At 53.8% G+C, this 22,513-nt stretch overlaps 1 protein-coding gene across 5 annotated transcripts; it reads right to left on the bottom strand.

Moving 5' to 3' along the window:
- Positions 1–1,506: 1,506 nt before the first annotated feature.
- On the bottom strand, positions 1,507–22,513 carry LOC116796386 (bMERB domain-containing protein 1-like). 5 transcript variants are annotated; one of them, XM_032706967.1, is made up of 7 exons: positions 22,033–22,513; positions 13,634–13,754; positions 9,754–9,827; positions 6,274–6,388; positions 6,080–6,153; positions 5,309–5,462; positions 1,507–4,288 (listed from the first exon to the last, which is right to left on the bottom strand). In XM_032706967.1, exons 2-6 carry the CDS (start codon positions 13,735–13,737, stop codon positions 5,344–5,346), a joined length of 486 nt encoding a protein of 161 aa, XP_032562858.1. In that variant the 5' UTR covers positions 13,738–13,754; positions 22,033–22,513; the 3' UTR covers positions 1,507–4,288; positions 5,309–5,343. The 5 variants fall into 5 exon arrangements, with proteins under 5 accessions (XP_032562858.1, XP_032562856.1, XP_032562855.1 ...); XM_032706965.1 differs by lacking the exon at positions 22,033–22,513 and adding an exon at positions 20,679–20,804; XM_032706964.1 differs by lacking the exon at positions 22,033–22,513 and adding an exon at positions 20,377–20,487.

The following is a 22,513-nucleotide window of genomic DNA, read 5'->3' as shown; positions in this document are numbered from 1 at the left end:
TTCCAGCTCTATTCCTGTCCTGGGCGAGGCCAAACCAGTGTGACTCATGGTGCCATGGGATATGGGGGCAAAGACTAAAATTACCTGATCAGGTATCAGGGTTTCAGTTCTGAGGATGATAAATAAGTTGTTTGTGTTTACAGCCTGCCATCTGCTCAGGGAATTGCAGGGGTTGGGTTTGTTTGCGTGGTGGTTTCGGGGTTTGGGTGGGTTTTTTCTAAGGTTTCTCTCTCTTGGCACAGAGAGGAGATGACTAAAGTATTGGCTAAATCTGCAGTGTTTTGCCTCTTTTTGATGGAAAATCCCCAACACACTGAGATGTTGTTATTGGTTTAGTCTGGACTCTGCCAACATTTCCTCTGGAGCGTCTGGCTATTCCATCAGTGTGGGAAGGGGTTAGCAGTGCCAGCATTCTGCTCTGCAGGGCAGCTCTGCCCTGGCACCAGTGGTGGCATTTCCCAGAGCCACCAGATGCAGAGTGAGTGCACATGACTGCACAGAAAGGCACTGTCAGCTGCAGATCCCTTGGGATGCTCTCACCTGGAGACCTGCAACCTCCCCTCCCAGGCACTGTGCCACGAGGACAACCCAGTGCCAGCACTGACCAGTGTCTCCAGTGGTGACCTCAGGAGACACTGCTGGCTTGTTAACCCCAGGATTAGCAGCTGGCAGGCTGAGCACCCCTGGGTGTCATTAAACCCAAATTAGAGCACTGTTTGTGCACATCCAGTTTCCAGCCACCTGATCCAAGAGATGATGCCAAGAGCTTCCTGGTCCCCTTTCTCAGTTCCTGGTACAGAAGCAGGTCACATCCATGAGAGACTGGAAGCTTCTCTGGTCCCACACAACTGATGAGGCCCAGCACAGCCCAGATTCTGTCCTGCCTTTCTGCTCCTACTCAGCCCATCTCCCACCTCCTCGTGCTCTCCTGCATGTCCACCACGAGGTGCTTCTCATCTGTTCTTTAATCACCCTTCCCAAGCCCAGGAAACACCAAAAACCACAAGACCCTGCAGCCTGCAGGCCCTGCAAGTCCAGCTCCTCCTCCTGGGAGAACTGGGGGGTGGGATACAGGAGGGGGAGAGTTGGGGTCCAAGGGAGGATGTGGTGCACCCAGACCTCCTGCCAAGAGCCAAGTGCCACACAGAGAAGACATTTGGTGTTCCACAACCCCCCTGTAAATGGTGCCATTGAGGCTTGGTGAGGACAGAAGGCTCCTCTTTTGTTATCACTGAACAAAGATGTCTAAAGAGTTCAGGGCCCTGAGCAGTAAGGGGTATTAACCCAGGGAGGCAGTTTCTTGCCTTTCCAAAGATTTTTCAGCCTGGCCCAAAAGTGAAATGTTAAGAGCCAGAAATGGCAGGGTTGGGTACAGGAGCTGCTCTGTTCTCCTGCAACTGTCAGGGAAGTCCAAAGTCCAGCCTGACTTTTTAGGATCTGGTTTCTGTTCCACCCTGCTGTGACACAGCCTGAGCCATCTCTCTAAAAAGGTCCCAGGTGGGGAAATACCTATGAACCAAGCTTCCAACAGACATTTATTGGTTTGGGTTGAAATCAATGCACATGAAACAGCATCACTCCCGTGTGCTGGGCACCTTTGCCATCACTTATAACAGAGGCCAGCATGCCCAGGCCAGCAGCCTGTCCCCTTCTCCATGAGCAGCCACTCAAACACAGCCCATAAACAAAGAGCAGAACAGGCCAGGACCTTTCCCATCTTCCCTGCCTGCCCAGCACTGCTCCACAGCCAAAGTCTGGGGCTGGGGGCCTTGTGGGGTGCAGGTAAGGATGAAGTAGGGGGGCAAGTTCTGAATCAAGGGCTCTTCCTTGCCATGGGCTCCCTCTCAGCCCAGCCAAACACACTGGTTGAGTTACTCATCCAGCCCAGTAAGACCCTGGGAAGGCAAGGACAGTGAGAGGAGCCTTCTGAGTCTTGAGCCTCTGGTCTGTGTGGATCAAAGCAAACTCACATATGGTGACTGCAGAGTGACCAAGCAAAGCACCCACTGGACAGTTTCTGGAAGAGCAGGGAAGGACTGGCCCAATCTGTCCCATCAGCTCCTGGATTGGATGCTACAGATGATGGACAGCTCTGACAACAGCCCCAGGGGTGAACTGCACCTCACTGCACTGCACAGGGTGGGCAGAGCAGAGGGGAGCTCTCTGTGACTTAATTTGCTCCTGTGATCTACAGGTGCTCCCACCAGTCCACACTGAAGCCTCTCCCAAGCAAGGGGAGCACCAGAAAGCGGCAGGTGATGTTTGTAGGAGGCTGTAGGGTAGGTAAGCTTCAAACAGAGAGAATTGAGGTAAACTCAGAGGTGACATGAACCAAAACAGGGTCCAGTTTGCTGGATTCACGTTTGCAGGTGTCATGTTGGCCCATTTGGGCCTTGCACCCTGGTCTGTCAGTGGGCAGAGGGACTGGTTTAGTTTGTGGACTTCTCTGACTGCTGGTAGGATCCATGTCTTGGGATGGAGGAGGTTGCCCAGGAAGGATAAGGGAGTGGAAACCCCCTTGCAAAGGTTAGAGAACACATTTCACACACTGGGTTCTCTGGCAGTGCTGATACATGAGGGAAGACTGAGACAACTGGGTTGTTCAGCCCGGAAAAGAGAAGGTGTGGGGGTAACCTAATTGTGGCCTTCCAGGACCTGAAGGAGCTAAAAGAAAGATGGAGAGACACTATTTATAAGATCATGGAGTGACAGGACAAGGGGGAATGGGTTCAAACTGACAGAGAATAGGGTTAGATTAGATATTAGGAAGAAATTCTTGGCTGTGAGGGTGGGGAGGCCCTGGCACAGGTTGCCCAGAGAAGCTGTGGCTGCCCCATCCCTGGCAGTGTTCAAGGCCAGGTTGGACGGGGCTTGGAGCAACCTGGGCTGGTGGAAGGTGTCCCTGCCCATGGCAGAGGGTAGAATGAGATGAGCTTTAAGGTCCCTTCCAACCCAAACCAGTCTGTGGCTCAATGAGGAACTTGGACCTGCTTATGGCACTGCACTGGGAAGGATCCCACCTGCATTGTGCTTTGTAAGGGTGAATGTGCTGTCAGGTGCTATGGGAAAAGCCAAAGGGTTGTGACCAACTCCCTGGCACGGTGACCAGTGACCCAGGCAGGAAAACCATCTCAAGACCCTGCAGCAAACTGCAGCAGGGCTGTGCTGGGGGAATCAGCATTTTGGCTGGAGGACAAGGCAGAAAGAGCTCCTGGGCAGCCACCCAAAGGGGAGGCCACCCAAGGCCACCCAGTAAAGCCACAGCAGGTACAGGGCAGAGGGGCAGGCAGGGTGGGAGGGGTGAGAGGCCTTCACACCCAGGGAGAAGGAAAGCTCCTGTCCTACTACCATGGGCACCAGCAGCTCTGGCTGTGCCACCTCAGCACAGGTGGCTGCTCAGAAGGGACAACAGGGGCTGAGCAGTGGGTGACATCAGGGTGCCCTGAGTCTTTTGCACAGGACTGTGTCCAGCTCATGGTGCCAAGCCCATGGGGCTGGGGCACTGGAGGGCAGGACTGAAAGCCCTCCTGGCACTGAGAGCATCTCACCTGCTGTCTCCACCTTCCCCTGCCATGTCTCCAGTCTCCTGCTGGGTTTTCCTTTCCTTCTGCATGTTGCCCTGTTCTGAATTTTGCTCCTGTTGTTCTCAGCTCCTCCTTTTTCTTGGAGCTGAGCACTGAATCCAGTGAGGTGAGGTGGGGAAAGCAACTCATCTGCCCGTAGTTACACACGCCCGGTCTGTGCTCTGGTGGTAACTCCACAGGGAGCATCCCTGCACTCAGCAGGCTCCAGGAACTGCCCTGCACCTTTGCTTGGTTCTACCCAAAGCCCCAGAGCACCTTGCAACAAAACCAAGGCAAACACAATAAAACCCAAACCAGAGACATTCCCCACCAAGAGTCCTCAGGAATCGTCCCACAGACACTCAAAGGTTGTACAAGGCTGAGGATGAGACAATCATCTGTGTGCACAACATGTCTTGGATGGTGGAGCACAGTGTTCTCCAAACATGTGCTTCTTTTAACCCTGTGTCCAGGGGAAGGATTGCACCAGTCCCTTGGTCGTGGCCTCTGCTGCCGCCGCTGCACACGCCTTCCAAGCTGAGCTCGGGTGGGATGTGGTGTTTGTTGATGCCATGGAGGACGTGGTACCACTGATGTGGTCACTCAAGCTTGCACCAGCCTGCTTGGGAAGCCCCTCCGGTGGTGGTGCTGCCGTGGGAAGCATGGACAATGACGGGAGGTTGAATCTCTCGAAGGAGAGCAGGTCGTGGACTCTGGCTGGAGACCTGGGGAGGAAAGGCAAGAGATGGGAAACCATGAGTTGCAACCATGGGATTCCCTTGGTACCTCTCTTCTGCAGTGGCCAGAGAGCCAACCCTGCCTTATAGAGCACCTAATGCCAGCGAGAGGAACTGTTGGCTCTCAGGCCACTGGCCACAGTGGAAGTCTCCAGTGATATTCAGGATGAGATGTATCCTCCCACAGAGGCTACAACCCACTGGACCTCCATTACCATCATCTTCCTCTCACACAGTCCCACATGGGGTCAGTCTCAGTGCTCAGCTCTGGCCCTGCTCACGCCCTCTGGGTGCAGCCCAGGCGTGGAGGAAGGTGGGAGCTCAGTAGGTGGATGGTTTCACCTCCTTGCCAGCTGCCCCGTGCTGAGCTGTAAGGTCTGCACTCAGATTTGTGGTGCTGGAGCACAGGATTTCACTTCAGCTGGAGTAAAGCACATCCTTACAGGCATAACTTCATCTCAGCAGTGACTTGGTCGCCTGTGTCCTCAGCACACTCTGGCCGGAGTGAGCTCAGCTCACCAGGTCACCTGAGCTCCCCATCAAGCTGTTCAGGCCTTGCTTGACTTGTCTGCACCCCACAAACACCAATTTTGGCAGCACGTGCTGTGGAGCAGAGTCACACACAGGCATCAGAGCAGGGAGGCAGCTTGAGCCAGGCAGAGCTGGGGATCCAACCTGGCCACTTCAGCCTCCTCCTGGGATGAGCTGGGAAGTCCATGCCAGGCTGCACTGGTAAGGAGCACCTCTCTATGGGTCTGCCACTCCCTGAGACTTCTACAAAGTGACTACTTTTAGAATGAGTTATGTCCTGAACCTCTGGCAAATGGACAGGGGCTGCCTGGTTGCCCCTTGCCAGCCAGAGGACAGTCCTGTGTCACGGACACGGGCTGGCCTTGGGTGATCCCTGTTTCCAAAACACTGGCACATCACTGTGCAGCTGAGCCAGGAAGGCCCAGCACAAGGAAGCCCCTCTTGCCCGGCCCAGCTTCCCAGGGTGTGCACACTCACCATGGTCATGTCCTGTGCCCAGGAGCTGGGACTGGCTACATGATGGAGCAGGTGAAGCCACAGCACTCCTTGAGCAGGGTGAGGCCTGTCTTGGTCATGTACGGTGCCGAGGTTTGCTGTCCCCTGGAAGTCATCTTCTTCTCTTTGACAGGAGCTGTGGAAAGAGGAATTGGTGACCAGGGCACAGGCCCATGGCTGATTCTTAGAGCTCCTCTTGGGGCTCAGTTGCTGACCCTCCTCAGACCCACAGCTGGGCATGAGCTCCTGCACCCAGGAGGCACATTGCCATCTGTGCTTCCTGGGTGTCCACAGGGGTCCTGGGCTGGAAATGCCTCCTACTGCACTGGGAAGGTGATGGAGGCACAGGGAAAAGGGTGACCTGCCATCAGAGGCTGTGGTGTCTATCCAGGCTGTGACCTTAGGTAGTGGTGAGATGGGATGTAAAGAGCTGGTTGGAAAAGGTCAGATGAAGCCCATCAGCTATGAAAGGACACCTGCCCATCCCCATTCTCATAGGACATGGTGGCTGGGAAATGCCAGGAGGGAAATGGAAGCACAACATCTGTACCAATTTGGGGCTTTTCCACAATGTGATCTCAAGCACCAGCATCCCCCAGTTGCCATTTCCCCACACCCTCCTCCAGCAACAGATGGTCTCCAGGTAAGCCAGCCCCAGGCAGAGAAACAAAATCTTGGAGACAGGGTGCTTAGGAGAGGGGAGAAACTGCCAGGGAGGTTCAATTCAAGGAATGAAACTCATCAACCACCTACTTGCTTTCTGGAGGTAGCTTTTGGAGAGCTTACTTTGCAGGAACTCTGCCATTTCCTTGTCTTCTTCCCTTTCCCTGTGACAAAGAACTTGGTTACCATTCAGGAAAGGAACAGGAGCATCTGGGAAGGCAGGATGCAGATCAGAGGACAGACTGCACTGTCCTCAGTGCAAGTAATAAGTTGCACTGAGCTACCTGAGCCTCTCAAATTCCACGTCATCCACCAAGAAATCCCGTGTTTCCACCAGCTTGTGTATCTGCTGGACCAGCTCCTCTTCCCTCTGCTTCTCCTCGTTGGACTTCTCATTCTCTGCAGCACAGAGAACACATTTAACACACCAACAGGGCCCATCCCCACCCCTGTCAACCCAGGAGCAGATATGAGAGTGGGGGCAAAAGCCAAGCCAAAGGAAGCAGCTGGATCCAGGCACAGGCTGCTAAATAAGCAACAACCTCATCCCAAGCCACCCTGGCTGGAAGGAGACACGTCTGCAGTCATCAGACTTCAAAGTTTTAGCTTCTCCCCAAAACTTTCATGGGGCTGAGCACTGCAAGATGCATCTCTGAGCTCTGCAGAGCAGAGACAGGGCCCCTCGGGACGTGTTTAACGCCCATTTCCCAAGCCAGCACATCCAACCAGCTCCAGCTTGGCCCTGAGCTGGGCAGAGGTCCAGATATCTCAGAGTCAGGTCCTTCATGTGGCTGAGAAACCTGCTGGGGATTCAGATGTGCAGGGAATTATCAGCACTGGGCAGATGCCCTGGGAACCCCTCACACCTCCATTTATGTCACACATAAATGACGTGAAAAACAATCCACTGGTTTTGTGGCCTTACTCCCTTGCTGAACATGCTCCTGGTGATCTCACCCTCTACATCTGACCTTCCAAAACACTGTCAATGCTGTTCCCATCTCAGCAACAATGGTGGCCCCAAGTTTCTGCCAGGCTATTTTGAATCCATCAGCTTTGGTCATCACTTGAACCCTCCCAACAGACCCACCTTGGGTGGGACCTACTCCTGCCACAGATCTTTGGGCAGAGAGTTAGTGAAGGCCTGGAAAACTCTCACATCACTATGAAGTCCTGTCCTACATGAATTTACAGGATCACAGAATAGTTAGGGTTGGAAGGGACCTCTGGAGATCATCTAGTCCAACCCCTTATTTAGTTTGTAGCTGCATTTTAAAAGCCCAGCACGATGTTTCCAACTCATCAGAAACTGCAATTGCTGTAAGCATCCCCAGTGAACAGAACCACACCTGACATGGACCTGGCTTTACATTTTCACTTGCTATAGCAGAGATGGATTGAATGAACAAGTTTAGCTCCCTATTGGTACACAGTGGTCAGTGGGATATGTGAGGATTGGAGTCACAGGGACAAGGAGTGGGAAATATCAATGGAGAAATCCCCAGCTGGGAACTCTGACTGTTTGTGCTGCAGCTATTTAATACCAGGTCTGAATTCAGCAGCCCAGCCCAGAATGGATCAGTCTCCAGCCTTCCTTCAGCTAAATAAAAATACAGAGAAATTCACAGTATGGAGTGAGCCCTGTTGGCAGGGTCTCAGCAGTGACCTAAACGGAGCATTGATTAGTGGTTTGAAGTCTGCTGTGGATCAGTGGAGGTGCTGCTGCAGGGCTCTGGGAAGGAGGAACCACTCAGAAACATCCCCAGCAAACAAAGGGTTTTCCTGCCACTGTGCTTTTGTGCAAGGAATGAGCTCCCCGGCAGAGAAAGCTTCTCTGGGCTGGGGGCTGGGCCACCCCTGCTGGTCATCCACCAGGAAGAGTTAATGCACAGTCACCTGGCCCTGGGCACTGTCCCTGTGCAGCTCCCACCTGCCTGGTGGGAACAGGAACACTTCCAAGTGGATGCCACACAAACGGGAAACATCAGGCTGTGCACAGCATCTGGAGTTAATCAACAACCTGCATTCCCAAGGTGGGGCATGTCAGAGTTAATGTCCCACTGCACAAACACTGCACCTTTCTTCCAGACTTGTGATGTCAGAGCCCACCATGACCATCACCCTCTCTGAATTACTGAAGGCACCGTGGCCTGGTGAGATTTCAAGCCCCAGGTCTGGCTGGGCCCTGAGTAAGCTCTGACGTGGTCAAATCTTTATCTGAACCAAGGACTGCTGTGATGCTCTCTCCAGAACAGTGATGGGCAGGATTTTTCCAGCACGGTCTGATCTGAATCAAGTAAGAAAGAAGACAAAAAGAGCATCCCTGATGTGAGCAGAATTTCTGCTTTCAGCTGAATCTGGGAGTGCTAAAAAGACAAGAAATGAAAGACCAAAGCAGATGAAGGAAAGCCAGACACATTTCTCCAGCATCAGAAAAGGCCAATTTATCTCTGGTCCTGAGCCATGGTTTAGGTGAAGTCTTAGTTTAGATGTTTGAATTAAAAGCCTACATGAGATTTGGGTCTGTTTTGCAAGCAGGTCCCATTTTTATGGCAGGATGCTCCCTTTCCTGTCTGAACCTCCCTCTGGATACAGGCAGGTTGTATTAAACTAATCAGGACCTGCATATTAAGCAGCATTTGGGCTCCAACTACGTGCTGAAGATTCACAAGCACACACAGCACAGCCCCACTGTGGCTTCAGACAGGGTCAGGATTTGCTGCCACTCTTGGCTTTGAGGTGACCTTGGATAGAGAACTGATGAGCTGAGGTGGTGCTTGGGGAAACAGGTCCGAATCCTCATGCTTGAGTGGGTACAAATAAGCAGGGATATGTCTCCCATCTGCCTCTGAAAGCAGTCCTTGCTGAGGGCTGAGTGAGTGTGTCCCAGGAGGAGGCAGAGCCTTATGACCAGGGAGGGACACAGCCAGGGAAGCCTTTCCTGCTCAGTCTCATTCCGACCTGGAGCTATTTGGTGGGTGCTTTGACTTAAATACTAAGAGAGATCCTTTAGAGAAATGAGGTTTGGCCTCTCCTGGGCTGTGAAGGGACAAGGGTGGCTGTAGCTGTGACAGGACGTGGAGGGTCACTGGTCATGGTAAGGGAGGTGACAAAGCAGCACTTCCTCCCAGCTGAAGTTTTCACACATATTGCCCTGGCCTGTTTGCCTCTTTTCAACATCCTGAATGGTGAATCCACCTAAATCAGGGACATCACCAAGTCCCTTTGGCATGGCATCCCCCTAGCACCCATCCCACCCTGGCTGCAAGCAGGAACCCTTCCCTGGCAGCTGCTGCCCTCTGCCCCACCACTGACACACGTTCTGACATGGCCACAGCAAGAATTCACTCCTTTTCACACACTTAAGGCCTTTGAAGGCATCTCTCCTTCTTTTAACTCCAAAGGGGTCCCTCCATGGTGTGGCCAATGTCCCCTGCTTGTCCTCTTGACTCATTTGGGATCCTCCCTGGTGCACTGTGTTGGGATTCACTCTCTCAGCTCCCCTTCTCCTGTACCAGACCTCAAAGGACTTATTTCTCTGCTTTTCAGTTTTCTCTGCCCTTTATCCCAAACCTGGACAAGGACTCCCTGGAAGTACTCCCAAGGAGAATCTCAGGAGACACTCAGGGAGCCCCATCTGTGAATGCAGCAGTGTCTCTGGGAGCATCCTGGGGTGGGAGCTCCCAAAGAGCTTCTTGTATTTCCTGGAACCTTTCTGCTGAGTGCAGCAGGGTGCAGTTCTCTGAAGCTCCACCAAGCCTTACCTGGCAGGGCTATGAGTTTTTGAAGCTCCTTTTTCAGCCGGCTGATTTCTTTACAAAGCTGAATGTCATCCATCCTGCAGGGACACAAGTGAAACTATTCAGGGGAGAAGACTGGGAGAGGAAAGGTTCAAAACCCCCAGAGCAACACCCAACCAATGCTGGAAGGCAATGCATTCAGTGCCTATGGTGGGGAGCACAGAATTACCAGCCTTCCCATGGGAAATGGGAGCCCACTTCACCCCAGAGCCACATGGGTTGGGTTGCTGGTTGTTGGCAAAGAAAGAGTTTCATTGCCCTAACAACAACGAAGCCTTATTAAAACCTGGCACACCCACCAGACAATAGCAACTGTGTCTCTCCTTCTTCCAGAAAAATAATCCCCAGAAGGTAAAATCCAAAAAGAAATGGATGCCATATAAGAGGATCTGACCTTTTCATCCTGCCTTTCTGCAGAATTAAAAGAAGTTAGAAATATAACAGAGGGGGGGAAATGTGCAAACTTTGCAGGTGTCTGCTGAGAAACAAGGTCATTTCAACAGGAGAAAAGGAGCCTGCTGAAGCCAAAGGCAATGGAAACACCTCTGGCTCAAACCCCACGACAGCAGCAAGGTGCTGGTCAGGGTGGGCCCAACTCAAACATCAGCTGCTGGAGCCAAGTGGGGACATGTGGCCCTGTCTGAGCTGAGGCAGTTTGGATGTCTCAGGAGCACCACAGGCACTCAGCCCCTTCCATGGGAACCAGCTCATGTGCTGCTCGTGGCTTACTGGGGCTGGCAGAGGAACAAACTGATTTATTTTTAAAACTCTCACACCTGTGCCCTTGGTAAAGCCAAGCTTCTCTGGGCAACCTGTGCCAGGGCCTCACAGCCCTCAAGGGAAAAATTCCTTCCTAACATCCCATCTGACCCTGCCCTCTGACAGTTTGAAGCCATTCCCTCTTGTCCTGTCACTCCAGGTCCTTGTAAATAGTCTCTCTCCATCTTTCCTGTCGTTCCTTCAGGTCCTGGAAGGCCACAATCAGGTCACCCCAAAGCTTCTCTTCTCCAGGCTGAACAAACCCAACTCTCCCACAGCCTTTCCTCCCAGCAGAGCTGCCCCATTGCTCTCATCATCTTGGTGCCTCCTCTGGACTCTCTCCAGCAGCTCCATGTCCTCCCTGTGCTGTTCCCCCGAGCAGGATCTGTGTCTGCAGACAATCCATGGCTGACTGATGAGCTGTTCTCCCCCTGCCCAGCTGTGCCACCGGTTCTTTTGGAAGTGGGAGTTCCTAAAAGCCTTGTCTGCATCTCCAACAATCCTGCTGGTCCTTCCACTGAGTCACACTGTCCACCCTTCTGGGATGAGTCATATTTACCAGAGCTGCCTGAAGATGCAGCTTTGTCAGCTGAGCTGAGGACACCAGAAATGGAAGGGAAAATAAACAATCTCACAAAGAGGAACCCTGTGAGATGTTGCTGAGGGAGGGGATCAGCTCAGGTGAAGGAGAAGGCTCCCTCTTGGCTCTGTCAGACTTTTCCTCCAGCTGACAGAGTTTTCCCTGGTCTGCATTCCACACTGAACAGGTCCAGCAGTGCCAGTGCTTGGGAGCTGCACAGGGAGAGCAGGGAGGGCTCTTTGTCCTCCTCTCGGGTCCTGTGGTGGCTGAGCCCTGAACTTGGACAAAGAGCACCAGCTCTGCATGGGACACAGGGAGAACAGGCTGATTGCTGGTGATGTGCTTATCGAAATGAAAAATTAAAATGAAATTAAACAGTCAAATGAGAGCTGAAATATTATTAAATTTAAATTGGAAATTAATTCTGGGAAAATTGATAGTGAGAATAATAAATGGGCAATAATAAAAACTCTCATTTCCGTAAAACTCATGAGGGATTGCAAGGAGAAGCAACCAGAAAGCTGCTGCTAGAGGTGGGATTGCTTCTACCAATAGTTTTCACACCTATTGCAGAACCAGCCAGAGCCAGGGTATCCCTGTCTGGTCCCAGGGAGCAGGTCAGGGCACTGAGGAGGGTGGGTGCAGGGCTGAATCCCCCACAGGCATTTCAGACCTTTCCTTTTGCCCTATAAAAGAAGAAATATTGGGAGCTTCCTTGTTTTCCAGAGCACAGACACCTCAGAAGTGTTGGAACATTTTAGTTTGACATTTCCAAAAAGGAGAAAACACTGATTGCTATCGACTGACCTGCTTGGCAGCACACCCTGGGAAATGTCCACCTCCCCAAGGCCGACAGTCCAACCACCCTGAACATCACACTTTTTCCCCACTGGGGAAGAAAAAAACCCCTTGCAGCCCCAGTTCCCCATCCTTTTAAACCTTGTCCTGCAGAACACAGAGGTCTGGGATCTCTCTTCTCCAGCCCTCAGCCTTCCCTGCCCCACAGATCCACACTCCTCCTCACTCCTGCACCTCACAGAGCTGATGCTCGAGTTCCCACAGCACTCCCCAAACACCCAGACACACAATCCCAGCACTACCAAACTCCCAAGGGATCACTTTTGCAGCCATGCCCACCCCAGCATGTGGTTTCTGCAGGTGATCTCCCTTTGTTTTCCAAGTGCAAGGCAAAGAGCAAAACAAATGAAGGGATAAGAAAGAACAAGATCTGTGAGCTTTGACAGCACTGGAGAGAATCAGGCACCAGTTGCCATGGGAGGTATTGAAGAACTACATTTTTTATGAATTCCAAAAATCCTTTTCAACAATGTATTCAGGGGGAACTGTGCCTCAAAGAGGCCACTGTTCCAAATCAGCCACAGTCCAGCTCACAGCTTCCCCACACACTGGATTTACACAGGCATTTCCAGGCTTTGGTGATCCCTGCAGTGCAGGTACCACTGAGGAACCAGACACATCAAAAAAAACCCCAGCATATCAAGTGCTATAGCCCAGGAAATATGATCTTTGCCATTACCAGTACAAAAATTCCAGGTTTCTATTGGTCTGGCAGCATGGGATCTGAAGACTGGGCTGACTACAGCAATTCAGTGGTATTAAAAAGCTTAATCAACACAAACTTGATAGTTTTGATGAGTCCTTTTCCTCCCAAACCATAAAATCCCCCAGTATACCCAGGAAAAATGTTCTTTAACCCTCCTGTACCTTTATGTTGCAGCTGGTTTAGTGCTGCTGCAACACAGTGGCTATTTGATTGCCTAAAATCTGAAAGGCCTAGAGACTTTTACCCACAAACTGCTTTGATTATTGAAGTGAACCATGGAGAAAATCTTTCCCTCCTCACTGGGCTGCAAAGGCTGTGCTGGGAGTGGAGGTGCAGAAGCAGGGTGGAGATGCAGGATGCAGGGTGGCACCAGGCACTGATGCTGGTCCAATCCTGGTGTGTCCCAGTGATCCCAGGGGCCAGGGGATGGAGGAGGAAAGGGGAAGTTGGGAGGATGTGCAATCCTTCAATCTGGAAGGATAAACTGTGTTCATGTGGCTGTTCAGCAGCTGCAGATCTTCACGCTGGGGCAAAGCCACATCTCCAGAGAGCAGCAACAAACCACCAGCCTCAGGTCCCTTCCCAATCCCAGTCTAAGAGCCTCACACTGAGGAAGAGCATGGACCCACTGGGAACACAGGGTGCTGGTGGTTGAGTATGGAAACATTTGTGTAGCTAAATCCATGTGATAAACTCTGTTTGCACAGAATTAGGCTGGCTCAGACCTTCACAGCATCAGTGGCAGCTTTATAACCCATTAAAGCCCCTCCTGAGGGCAAGGCCAGAGCAGTGGGAGAGGCTGTGCTTCCCAGTGGAAAACAAGGTGGAAAGCAGCCTGAGCTCTGCCCACCCCCGGGGATGATCTGCTTGACTGGGCAGGAGAAGATGCTGGGATTCCCCCTGGGAATGGGGCACAGTGCCAGGGCAGGGCAGGTACTCACATGTACCGCAGCTCCGACTCCCTCCTCACCAGGATCTCCCTGATCCTCTCGATTTTGAAGAGCTCTCCTTCAATGTCATCGATGGTGGTGGTGGAGTCAGCCATGGAAACGATCTCATCCTCTGCCAAGGGAACAGGAGCCGTGTCAGTCAGCAGGAGATGCCAGGTGGGTGCTGAGGCCAACAGGGACCACGGGGGCTTGGAGCCTCCAAAACCAGCATCACCTCACCTGCTTCGTGCTGGCCGTGCTCACACCAGTGCTGTGCCTGGCTCTGTGCTGCTGAGAGAGCCCCAGATTTCCAGAGTCTCCCCCTCTCTGGACAGCAGGAGGCCAAGGGAGCTAAAAACTGCTGGAGGGAAGGACAGGAATACCTCTTCTTCCAGAATCATGTGAGCTTCAGCCACCTCAGCACAGAGCCATGAGCCTGCGTGTGAACCCTTCTCCAGTGCATGCCAGGAACAAATTCTGGACTCACACAGCACAGAGCGAAGGAATCATGGACATGAAAGTCCTTCAGCTGCTCCCCTTCCATCACAGGCTGGTTGGAGTCCCCCCCTGCTCCCCAGTTCACCAGGGGAAGAGGCCTCACGGCACCCAGCAGGCCAGTTCAGCTTCCTCAACCTCTGGAGTGCTGAGCCATCACCTCTGTAACCCGCTTAGGGAAACTGAGGCAGGGAAATGGGATGTCCCTTCCTGAGGGCAAGAGGCAAGAATTCACAGCAAAACACAGACAAGGAGAGTCTGTAACTTGTATTTTAGAGGAATGGACAGGGTGAAAGCCAAGCAACCCCCATCCATGGCCCTGATCACCAGCTCTGCCTCTCCCTGCCAATGACTTACACCCAGATGTTCCACTGTTTGCACAAGGTTGTCCCCCAGATTTACACGTGGATGCTGTGTGGATTCACACAGTGCCTGTGGATCCCACAGTGACTCCCAGACCATTTCATGGGAATGTCTCCCAGGCCAGCTGCCACCTCCCAGCCTGGTCTGGCTCTCAGAGACACGACACTGAGCTTGTTATCAGTGACAGGCAGCAGCACATTCATCACACACAGGTTAATCTGGCTCTCCTGGGATGTGCTACAGCAAAGCCAGCCTGTGAGAAAATATCCAAAAAAACACATGAATCTTTCTTTGAATCTTCACAGGGCACATTTTGCCTTCCTGCAGCCCTGGGACTTCCCCCGTGCAGGGAAGGGGGAAAGCACAGCCATGAAGCACCAGCTCTGGGAACAGGATTTTCCAGGCAAGTGGTGTTTGAGAACAGGAGTTCTCACAGTGTATGGTCTGGGCATTCCAAACAGGACCCAGGCCAGTGCTAAGGGTTATAGGGTAGTAAGAGACCAGCATTAAGGCACAAGACCAAACACTTCAGTCACTGGTCCTCTACCCATCATGTAAAACTACTTGGGAAATCACTCCCAAAGCGAGGGATATTTCCAAGGCTGCCAGCAGGGAAGGCTTATCAGGGAAATATGACTGGTTTGGGTCAGTGTGACTGGTTTGGAGAATAATTTTCTCCTGTTTCTGGCTTAAAAACTCATGAGGATTTCTTTGAGATTATGTCCCTCTTCCCCTAGACACAAACGTCATGTTCAGCTTATGCCAGTGTGGGAATCCTCCATCACTCCCTGTTCTAAACCATCAGGATGCTCTCAGGAGCCAGCACTTGCTCAGGACAGAAGGATGAATCCCTGGGCTGGACAGAGTGTGGGATTGGATGCACTGCTCTCCATCAGCTCTTGCTCAAAGGCTCTGCTACAAATGAGCACAAACCCCCTCCCTTTGCCTTGTTTCCATGGACCTGATGACGGTTGCTAAGGGACCGGCCTGTGGTTGCTACAGGCTCAGGATGCGGTTGCCAGGGGACCAGAGTGCGGTTGCCAGGGGACCAGGATGCAGAGGTCCCTCGTCCCAAGCATCCTGATGCTCTGCCACCCCAGAGCTCCTCTCTTGGCTGCACCTGCCCCCAGCCCTGCACCGGGGACAGGTGACAGATGCTGGCAGGTGACCCAAGTGAAGGTGCAGATGGCACAGCTGCCATGTGCCTGTAGGCAGCCACTCCCTGGGCTTGTACTCCAGCCCAGCTCTAGACCTGTCACGGAAAAACTGCATTTCTCTGTGTCACTTCTGTGACCAGGCTGAGATGACAACGCTGCTGGTTGTACAGATGTGCCAGTAAACACAGGTGTGAGCTCACTGCAGCCTCCACTAGCCAAGGACAAAGCCAACCATCCCCAGGAGCACGGGGGTGGCGCTGGGGGAGGGGGGGGCTGTCACTTCTGGCCTGCCTGGGTGGGTAAATAACCCAGAACATCTTTGATCACTGCTGGCAGAATCATTGGGCTGAGATTATCAGCCAGCTGTTCCCCAGGGGATGAGTGAGGGTTTGAAACAGCTGTCAGCATCTTTTCTTCTCCCTTCTCATCCCAGAATCTCATTAGCAGAACCATCCCAGACTGGGAGAGATGAATCCTCACCTGTATAAGGGAGGAAGTGACCAGGCTGGGATGGGGGAGGTGGCAGTGCTGGGTACAAAGGAGTTGGCAGTGCTGGGTTGGAAGGAGGTGCTGGACAAGCAGGAGGTGGCAGTGCTGGAATAGGAGAAAGTGGCAGTGCTGGGATGGCAGGAGGTGGCAGTGCTGGGATGGCAGGAGGTGGCAGTTTTGGGATGGCAGGAGGTGGCAGTGTTGGGATGGCAGGAGGTGGCAGTGTTGGGATGGCAGGAGGTGGCAGGGCTGGGATGGCAGGAGGTGGTAGTGCTGGGTCACTTTCCTCTGTCCACAGCAGGAGGCTGGGATGTAATTCCAGTCCATGGGCACTGCCCACAAGAGCAAGAAAGCTCCTGACTCTGCTCTGGGTGGTTTTCCCATCAGAGCCAGGGAATATGGTGTGGCTGGGACCACTCTGCTCTCACACACTCCCCAAAGTCCCCTTTCTGTTGGACACTTCCCAACAGCCTCCTGTTGCAGGCCCAGAGTGTCCTGTGCAGTGGGGGCAGTGGGCAGGTTGGCACAGCACAGCAGAGCAGGGGCTGCAGGACTCGAGCTGGAAGGTCTCAGCCCTCAGCTGTGCCTTCAGGTGCTGTGGTCGGGTCATGGCACTCTGCATCCCTCAGGCATTCCAGGGAACTGCTCACCAAAGCAGCAAGTCTTGGATGGGAAGTCCTGGGACTACTGTCATGTGCCTGGAGCTGCTTAATCCAGGGCATCAGCAGAGGGAGGGCAGTGCCAGGAGAACGTTCCTGCAAAATGAAGCCCACAAACCCTGGGAGGGAGCACCTGGACAAGGGGACACAGAGCTACACCTCTACACCTCTGCATCATAACCATCCACCAAAACCATCCATGAGAAACCAGTAAATCCATACAGGTGACTGACAGGCAGCTGACAGGATGGGGAGATAAATTTGTTGGTGGAGATTCCTTCCATCTGCACAGGACCACAGGTCATCAAGCCAAGATCTGAATATCTGAGTGAGGACAGGGGATGGAGCACAGAACAGAAGGGGAGAGGCTGAGAGAGGAAGGCTGAGGGCTGTTCAGACACTGGAAAAGGGATCAGGGAGGTTGTGGCATTTCCATCTTTGGTCCAAGATAACTCCTGGACAAGGCTATGAGCAACGTGATCTACCAAGTCTGCTCTGAGCAACAGGTTGAACTCAGTATCTCCAGAGGTCTCCTCCAATCCAATTTCCTCTGTGATTCCATGTAATGAGATTGATGACAATTGATTTTTGATGGACATGGTTGGAATGTGCATGAATCTTCCCTGCTGGCTCAGGAGATGTTTTCTCCAGGCAGACAAGGGGTGATGGTGAGTTCCTGAACCCCAGCACTGCAGGCTGGAAGGTCACAGCTGTTCTGACAAAGGGCCCTGTGTCCCCACAGACCTGTGCAAGGGCAGCAACACATCCAGCAGTTGCAAAGGTACAGACCCTGGGACCTCCTGCGGGATTAAATTCCAGACAGCTGGAGAAAAGATCTCACTGGAGGTGGTTTTGCCAAACCTGAGAATGGGTTTCTTACACCAGGTTTCTTCTCCTGCCCAAGGTAGGATGTTTATTAAAGCTGTGATCAAGCTCACAGTTTAAGTCTCCCTTTGGGGATGGCCCCATGTGTGGCCCAGGGGTCCCTTTGGTCCCACAGCTGCACACACAGTAGCACAGCCACACAGAGAAATCAACCCCACACTGCCCGAGCTGAAAGACTCCCCAGCTGGCACTATTTCAACCTGGCAAACCAAGGAGGGGGAAAAAGCTTTGATTGAAACTCAGAGATGCTCTAATCATCACACACGGCCTGGGGGGGTGGGGGTGGGCTCCATTAATGAGCAGTATAATAGCCAGAGACTTCCACTCCATATGGCTTTGGTGAAAACATTTAGACAGGCAGCAGCGAGCCTGGGATGAGTCACAGCAACAACCAGCGCAGGGTTGAGTTTCAAGCAATCTGCTTCATGATTAAAGTTGGACAATGGATTGACAGTCCCCTGTGGAGGGGTCAGAGCTCTTCACGGGGGCTCCATCCCCAGAACTCTGTAACTCAGCCCTGTGATTTCCTCTGCTCCAGAAAGCAGCACGGGCAGGGGGCATTCAGCCTCTCAAAATCAGCCCTTACTGCACAAACGTGGCAATGGGAGTGATGATGATGCAGGGCCCAGCTCTGGGCAGCCTTGTCAGAGGGGGTGCTCTGCCCACCACCACCACCCTGCCAGGATGGACACGAGGTCTGCCAATGTAGGCCCAGCACACCAGTCCTGAGGACAAGACCATGTTCACACAGGAGAGGTCACAGCTGCTGGTAACCTGCAAACCATGGCACTGCTTCCCTGCCAGCATTCCCTCTAGTAAACCAGGGAGAAATGTGCTGCCCTGGCCCATTGCAGCCAGAGGGAGGGTGTCTGGCTGTGTTTGTGCAGCCCCTGGCACAGCCAGCACCAGTGGGACCACGTTAGACATCTAAAGGAGCAGAGTTCATAGATGAGGACTTATGAGGGTATCACTAAGGTGTAGCCCCTGTGCAACACCCCACTGCTGTAGGTACCTCCCCAGGGTCACCTCCAGAGCACAAGCAGGGCAAGAGGCTGTTTGTGCTCAGGGCTTCACAGGCTTGGCCTGATTGTTTCCTTGTTGGGAGCAAACAGCAGGGCAGCATTCAAACAGCAGACACTGACTGTTGCCACGTTCTCACCCATCACAAGGGTCCCTGGGAGCTGGGAGTTCACAGAACTGCACTGAACCAGCAAACACTGCAGCCACCACAGCCCTGCTCACAGGCACCCGAGGAGGGGGGTGTCTGGGCCATACCCAGCACCCTGAGTCCAGCACCACCAGTCCCAGGACCACCCCGATGGCACCCAGCTGCTGGGAGCAGAGGATCCAGGTGATGGAAGTGCTCCTGTCCCCCAAGGATCTATGTTTCTAATAGACTGTGAAGGTTTGAGGAGGATACTGTGCTGAAAGGCACAAAAGATAAGGACTAAAACTTCAAACAGACCACCGAGGAGCTGAATAGCTTCACAGGCACCATGCACACACCCCTGCCAAGCAGTACCGAGCAGGAATTTGCTCCATCCTTCCTCCCCTGTATTTCCAGCTGCCTGTCCCCGACACTTTGGGTACAAGGGGCTAAGGAGTAGCAGAAAGGAATAGGGAAGGGGAGAGGTCGCAGAGACGTCATAGCAGAGGGATTGCAGGCGCATCTCCTCCTCACAGCCCAGCACTTCGACCCTTCCTCCCACCGCAAGGTCGGGGACTCTGCACAGGGCAATCCCCTTGGTTGGCATCCCCCCCTCTTCTCACCCCGTGTCGTACTGGAGGAACAGGTCAGAGAGGGGGAAAAGCGGTGAAGGACAGGGCGGGCACCCCAGTCTCCCTGTCACAGCATCCCCAGCACAGCGGCTCCGTGTCCGCCCGGGCAGCAGCAGCGGGAAGGTGGGATGCGACCCTCCTCCTCCTGCCGGTGCGTGCCCTCCAGCCACCCCTCCACCCAGCCCCTTCTCTCCGTCCTTTCTCTCCCCTAGCCACCCCTTTCCTCCCTCTATTCCCGCTTCCGTCCATCTCTCCCATCCATCCATTCATCCATCCCTCTCTTCCGTCCATCCTTCTCTTCCCGCCCCACTCCCGAGGTGCCGAGAGCGGTCTGGGGAGAACCTGCGGGGCTCCTTTTGGTGGGTGAAGCCGCCTGTTCCCCGCCAGCTCCCAGGGCTCGGGTGCCGGGAGAGTCCCGGAGCCGCCGGGGGATTTGTGGGGGGGGAAGTTCGGCTCTGGCCGTGCCCTGCCCGTCCCGGTCCCGCCGCGCTCACCTGGCCCCGCGGGCGGCCACCGGGTGGACTCCATGGATCCGTACCGGGGAGGGGTCCGGCTCCCCTCCATCCGCAGCCCAGCCCGCTGTGCCTCCTTCGGGGCGGGGGCTCCGGCCGCTCCCCCCCTCCGCTCCAGCCGCTCCCACCGCTCCGCTCCCGCTGATCCCACCGCTCCCCTCCGCCGGGGAGGGGGCTCCAGCCGCTCCGCTCCCTCCTCTCCGGCTGCTCCCACCGCTCCGCCGGGGCGGGGGCTCCCCCGATCCCACCGCTCCGCTCCCCCCGATCCCACCGCTCCGCTCCCCCGATCGCACCGCTCCGTTTCACCGGGGCGGGGGCTCCGCTCTCTGCCGGCAGCCCCCGCGCCCCCGCCCGCTCCCCGCAGCCTCACCCGGGAGATCCCCCGGGGCTCGTCCCCACCCCAAATCCAGACCCACCCAAAAACCGCAGCATGAGCAGCACGGGCAGTACCAGCGGCCCCGCGGGTGGGGGCCCGGGGGGCGGCCGGGGGCACTCCCCTCGCCCCGGGCACTGAAGGTGATCAGGCTCTGCAGGGCAGTGTGGGACTCGGGGGTGCTGAGGGTGAGGCACGGCACGGAACAGCCCCCCCAAAGCTATGGTGAGAGACCGAAGTAATTTTCTCTATGGAAAAGCCCAACAGCAAGTGTTTGAAGAATGTTCCAAGGTACGTGCTGGTCTGGAATCCGAAGGCTGGCTGACACACGCTGACAACACCCACCTCAGCGAGGGTCTTGGTGATCTCCTCCTCTCTCCAGCCGGGGTCTCCTGTGGGACACAGCAGTGCCCAGTCCCGCTGGCCTGCAAACTGGTGCAAACTGGTGCAGAGAAGGTGGGGATGGGGAGTGGATTGTAAACCCTTCTGCTCGCAGGGTTTTGTGATCAGCACAAGCCCTTCCTGTGCTGAGGATTCACACCCATGGACACAAAACTCACCACCACTTTCCCCCAAACACACAACCCTCTGCTAGGTCATGTCTCTCTGCTAGGATGTGCCTGTAGGGGACACTGATGTCCCCATGGTGCAGGCAGAGGTCTTGCATGGCTTGGTCAAGAGCACAGGTCCAAGGCAAGGGGGAGGCTGGGCTCAGGGACACTCCATCCTGGGGAGGGGGCCCAGGGTCAGTTTGGGAAGTGCCACACAAAGTGACCAGGCTGGAGAGCAGCAGTGGCAGCAGCAGTGGAGAGGTGAGGGCCAGGGGAGCAGCTGTGGGATTCTGTCCTCTCACTCTGTCCCCTGCTCAGTTGGCAGCCAAACTGCTGCAAGTCCATAGTTAATGCAATAAAATAAGCCATGGGTGAGCAAAACAGGCACAGCAACACAAGGGAGGGGTCTGGGGGAGCAGCCCCTGCACAGAACACCAGCAGCATCCTCACCTCCAGCTGCTCCCTCCCCAGTGAAACAGGCTGCTGAGCTCACCCGTATGAAATGCCCCTATGGAATGGGCATAAATCCAAGCAAAATCTTGGAATTCCCATCTCCAAAAGCCAGACAGGAGCTCCTGACTTGATCCAGTTCAGTGGTTTAAACCAGATCATGTGCAAGGGAGATGGTGCCTCATTCTTTGAGGATAACTGTGGCGTACAAACAGAACAAACACGAAGTCTGTGTGTAAAAACAGGGGAAAATACACAGGATATGGGAGCTGCTGCTCTGAGTTACAAATACAGCAGCAGCCAGTGAACTGTGGGCAGCCACAGGAGCACCTTGCTCCAGAAATCCTCTGAAAACACAGGATCACCTCATGGACAGGAACAGCACAAAGCCACGAGGCCACCAAGGTGGGCTGTGACAGACCCCAGAGCAGTGATCCTTGAAAAACAGAGTTTCTGTATTCAAATGAATTGTTCTGGAATGCCCTGAGTTTGCAAGGCAGCTGCACTGTGATTTCAACTGCCAGGCTCCCAGCTGGACAGGAAAGGCCAGCTGAGGGACACAGCCACTCTGGGATTGATTGGTTTGGTTGTTTTAATGTGAAGTGTAAGGATAGTCATGAAGTGGCTGTTCCTCAGCTGATTAAGTGATGAGCGTCCTCCATCACTAGAACTTCGAACTCGGGTCTGAAGTGACTCACCTGGTTTTGGTTGCTCCCCAGAGCACAGAAAATGAACCTGTAAATATTTTAATCAGTTCTTCAGTTGCATATTCTGCAGGATGACTTTCACCATGAGCAGCCAGATCTGCCTTGGGCTCAACTCAAATTGAACACGTTCGATACGGTCACTCATATTCTCAATAAAAGCACAGGCATAAATCAAACAGTCCAGAGTCACACACAGAGTTATGATCCAATTAACACATGCCAGTTGTTCTGCTGCATGGAATGGAACCATGATGTGCAAATCCATTTGGCAGAGGTAAGTGCAAATCAGATGTAACCACACGGTCCAGGATCCGTTTGCTCCTCACCAACTGAGGTTCCTCCTTCACCCAGGTACACTCTGTGTCCTTCAATTCTGAGGCTCAGAAGTTTTAATGGGCCTTGAGGTGACTCACGTTGGTGCAAATATTCCCTGTGTACAGTCCCTTCTGCAGAAATGAAGCACCTCCATGAC

This window comes from Chiroxiphia lanceolata, chromosome 19 (genome assembly GCF_009829145.1).
Source record: "Chiroxiphia lanceolata isolate bChiLan1 chromosome 19, bChiLan1.pri, whole genome shotgun sequence".
Classification (NCBI taxonomy): Eukaryota; Metazoa; Chordata; class Aves; order Passeriformes; family Pipridae; genus Chiroxiphia; species Chiroxiphia lanceolata.
Note: the sequence above shows the minus strand (reverse complement) of the source record. Positions and strands in the feature narration are given on the sequence as shown.

Coding starts and splice junctions, on each gene's coding strand:
- LOC116796386 (XM_032706962.1), bottom strand. CDS start 19,339: ATGCGCCTGCAATCCCTCTGCTATGACGTCTCTGCGACCTCTCCCCTT. Junction 9,828..13,633: donor GAGTCGGAGCTGCGGTACAT/GTGAGTACCTGC, acceptor GTGTCCCTGCAG/GATGGATGACATTCAGCTTT. Junction 6,154..6,273: donor GTGGAATTTGAGAGGCTCAG/GTAGCTCAGTGC, acceptor TCTTTGTCACAG/GGAAAGGGAAGAAGACAAGG.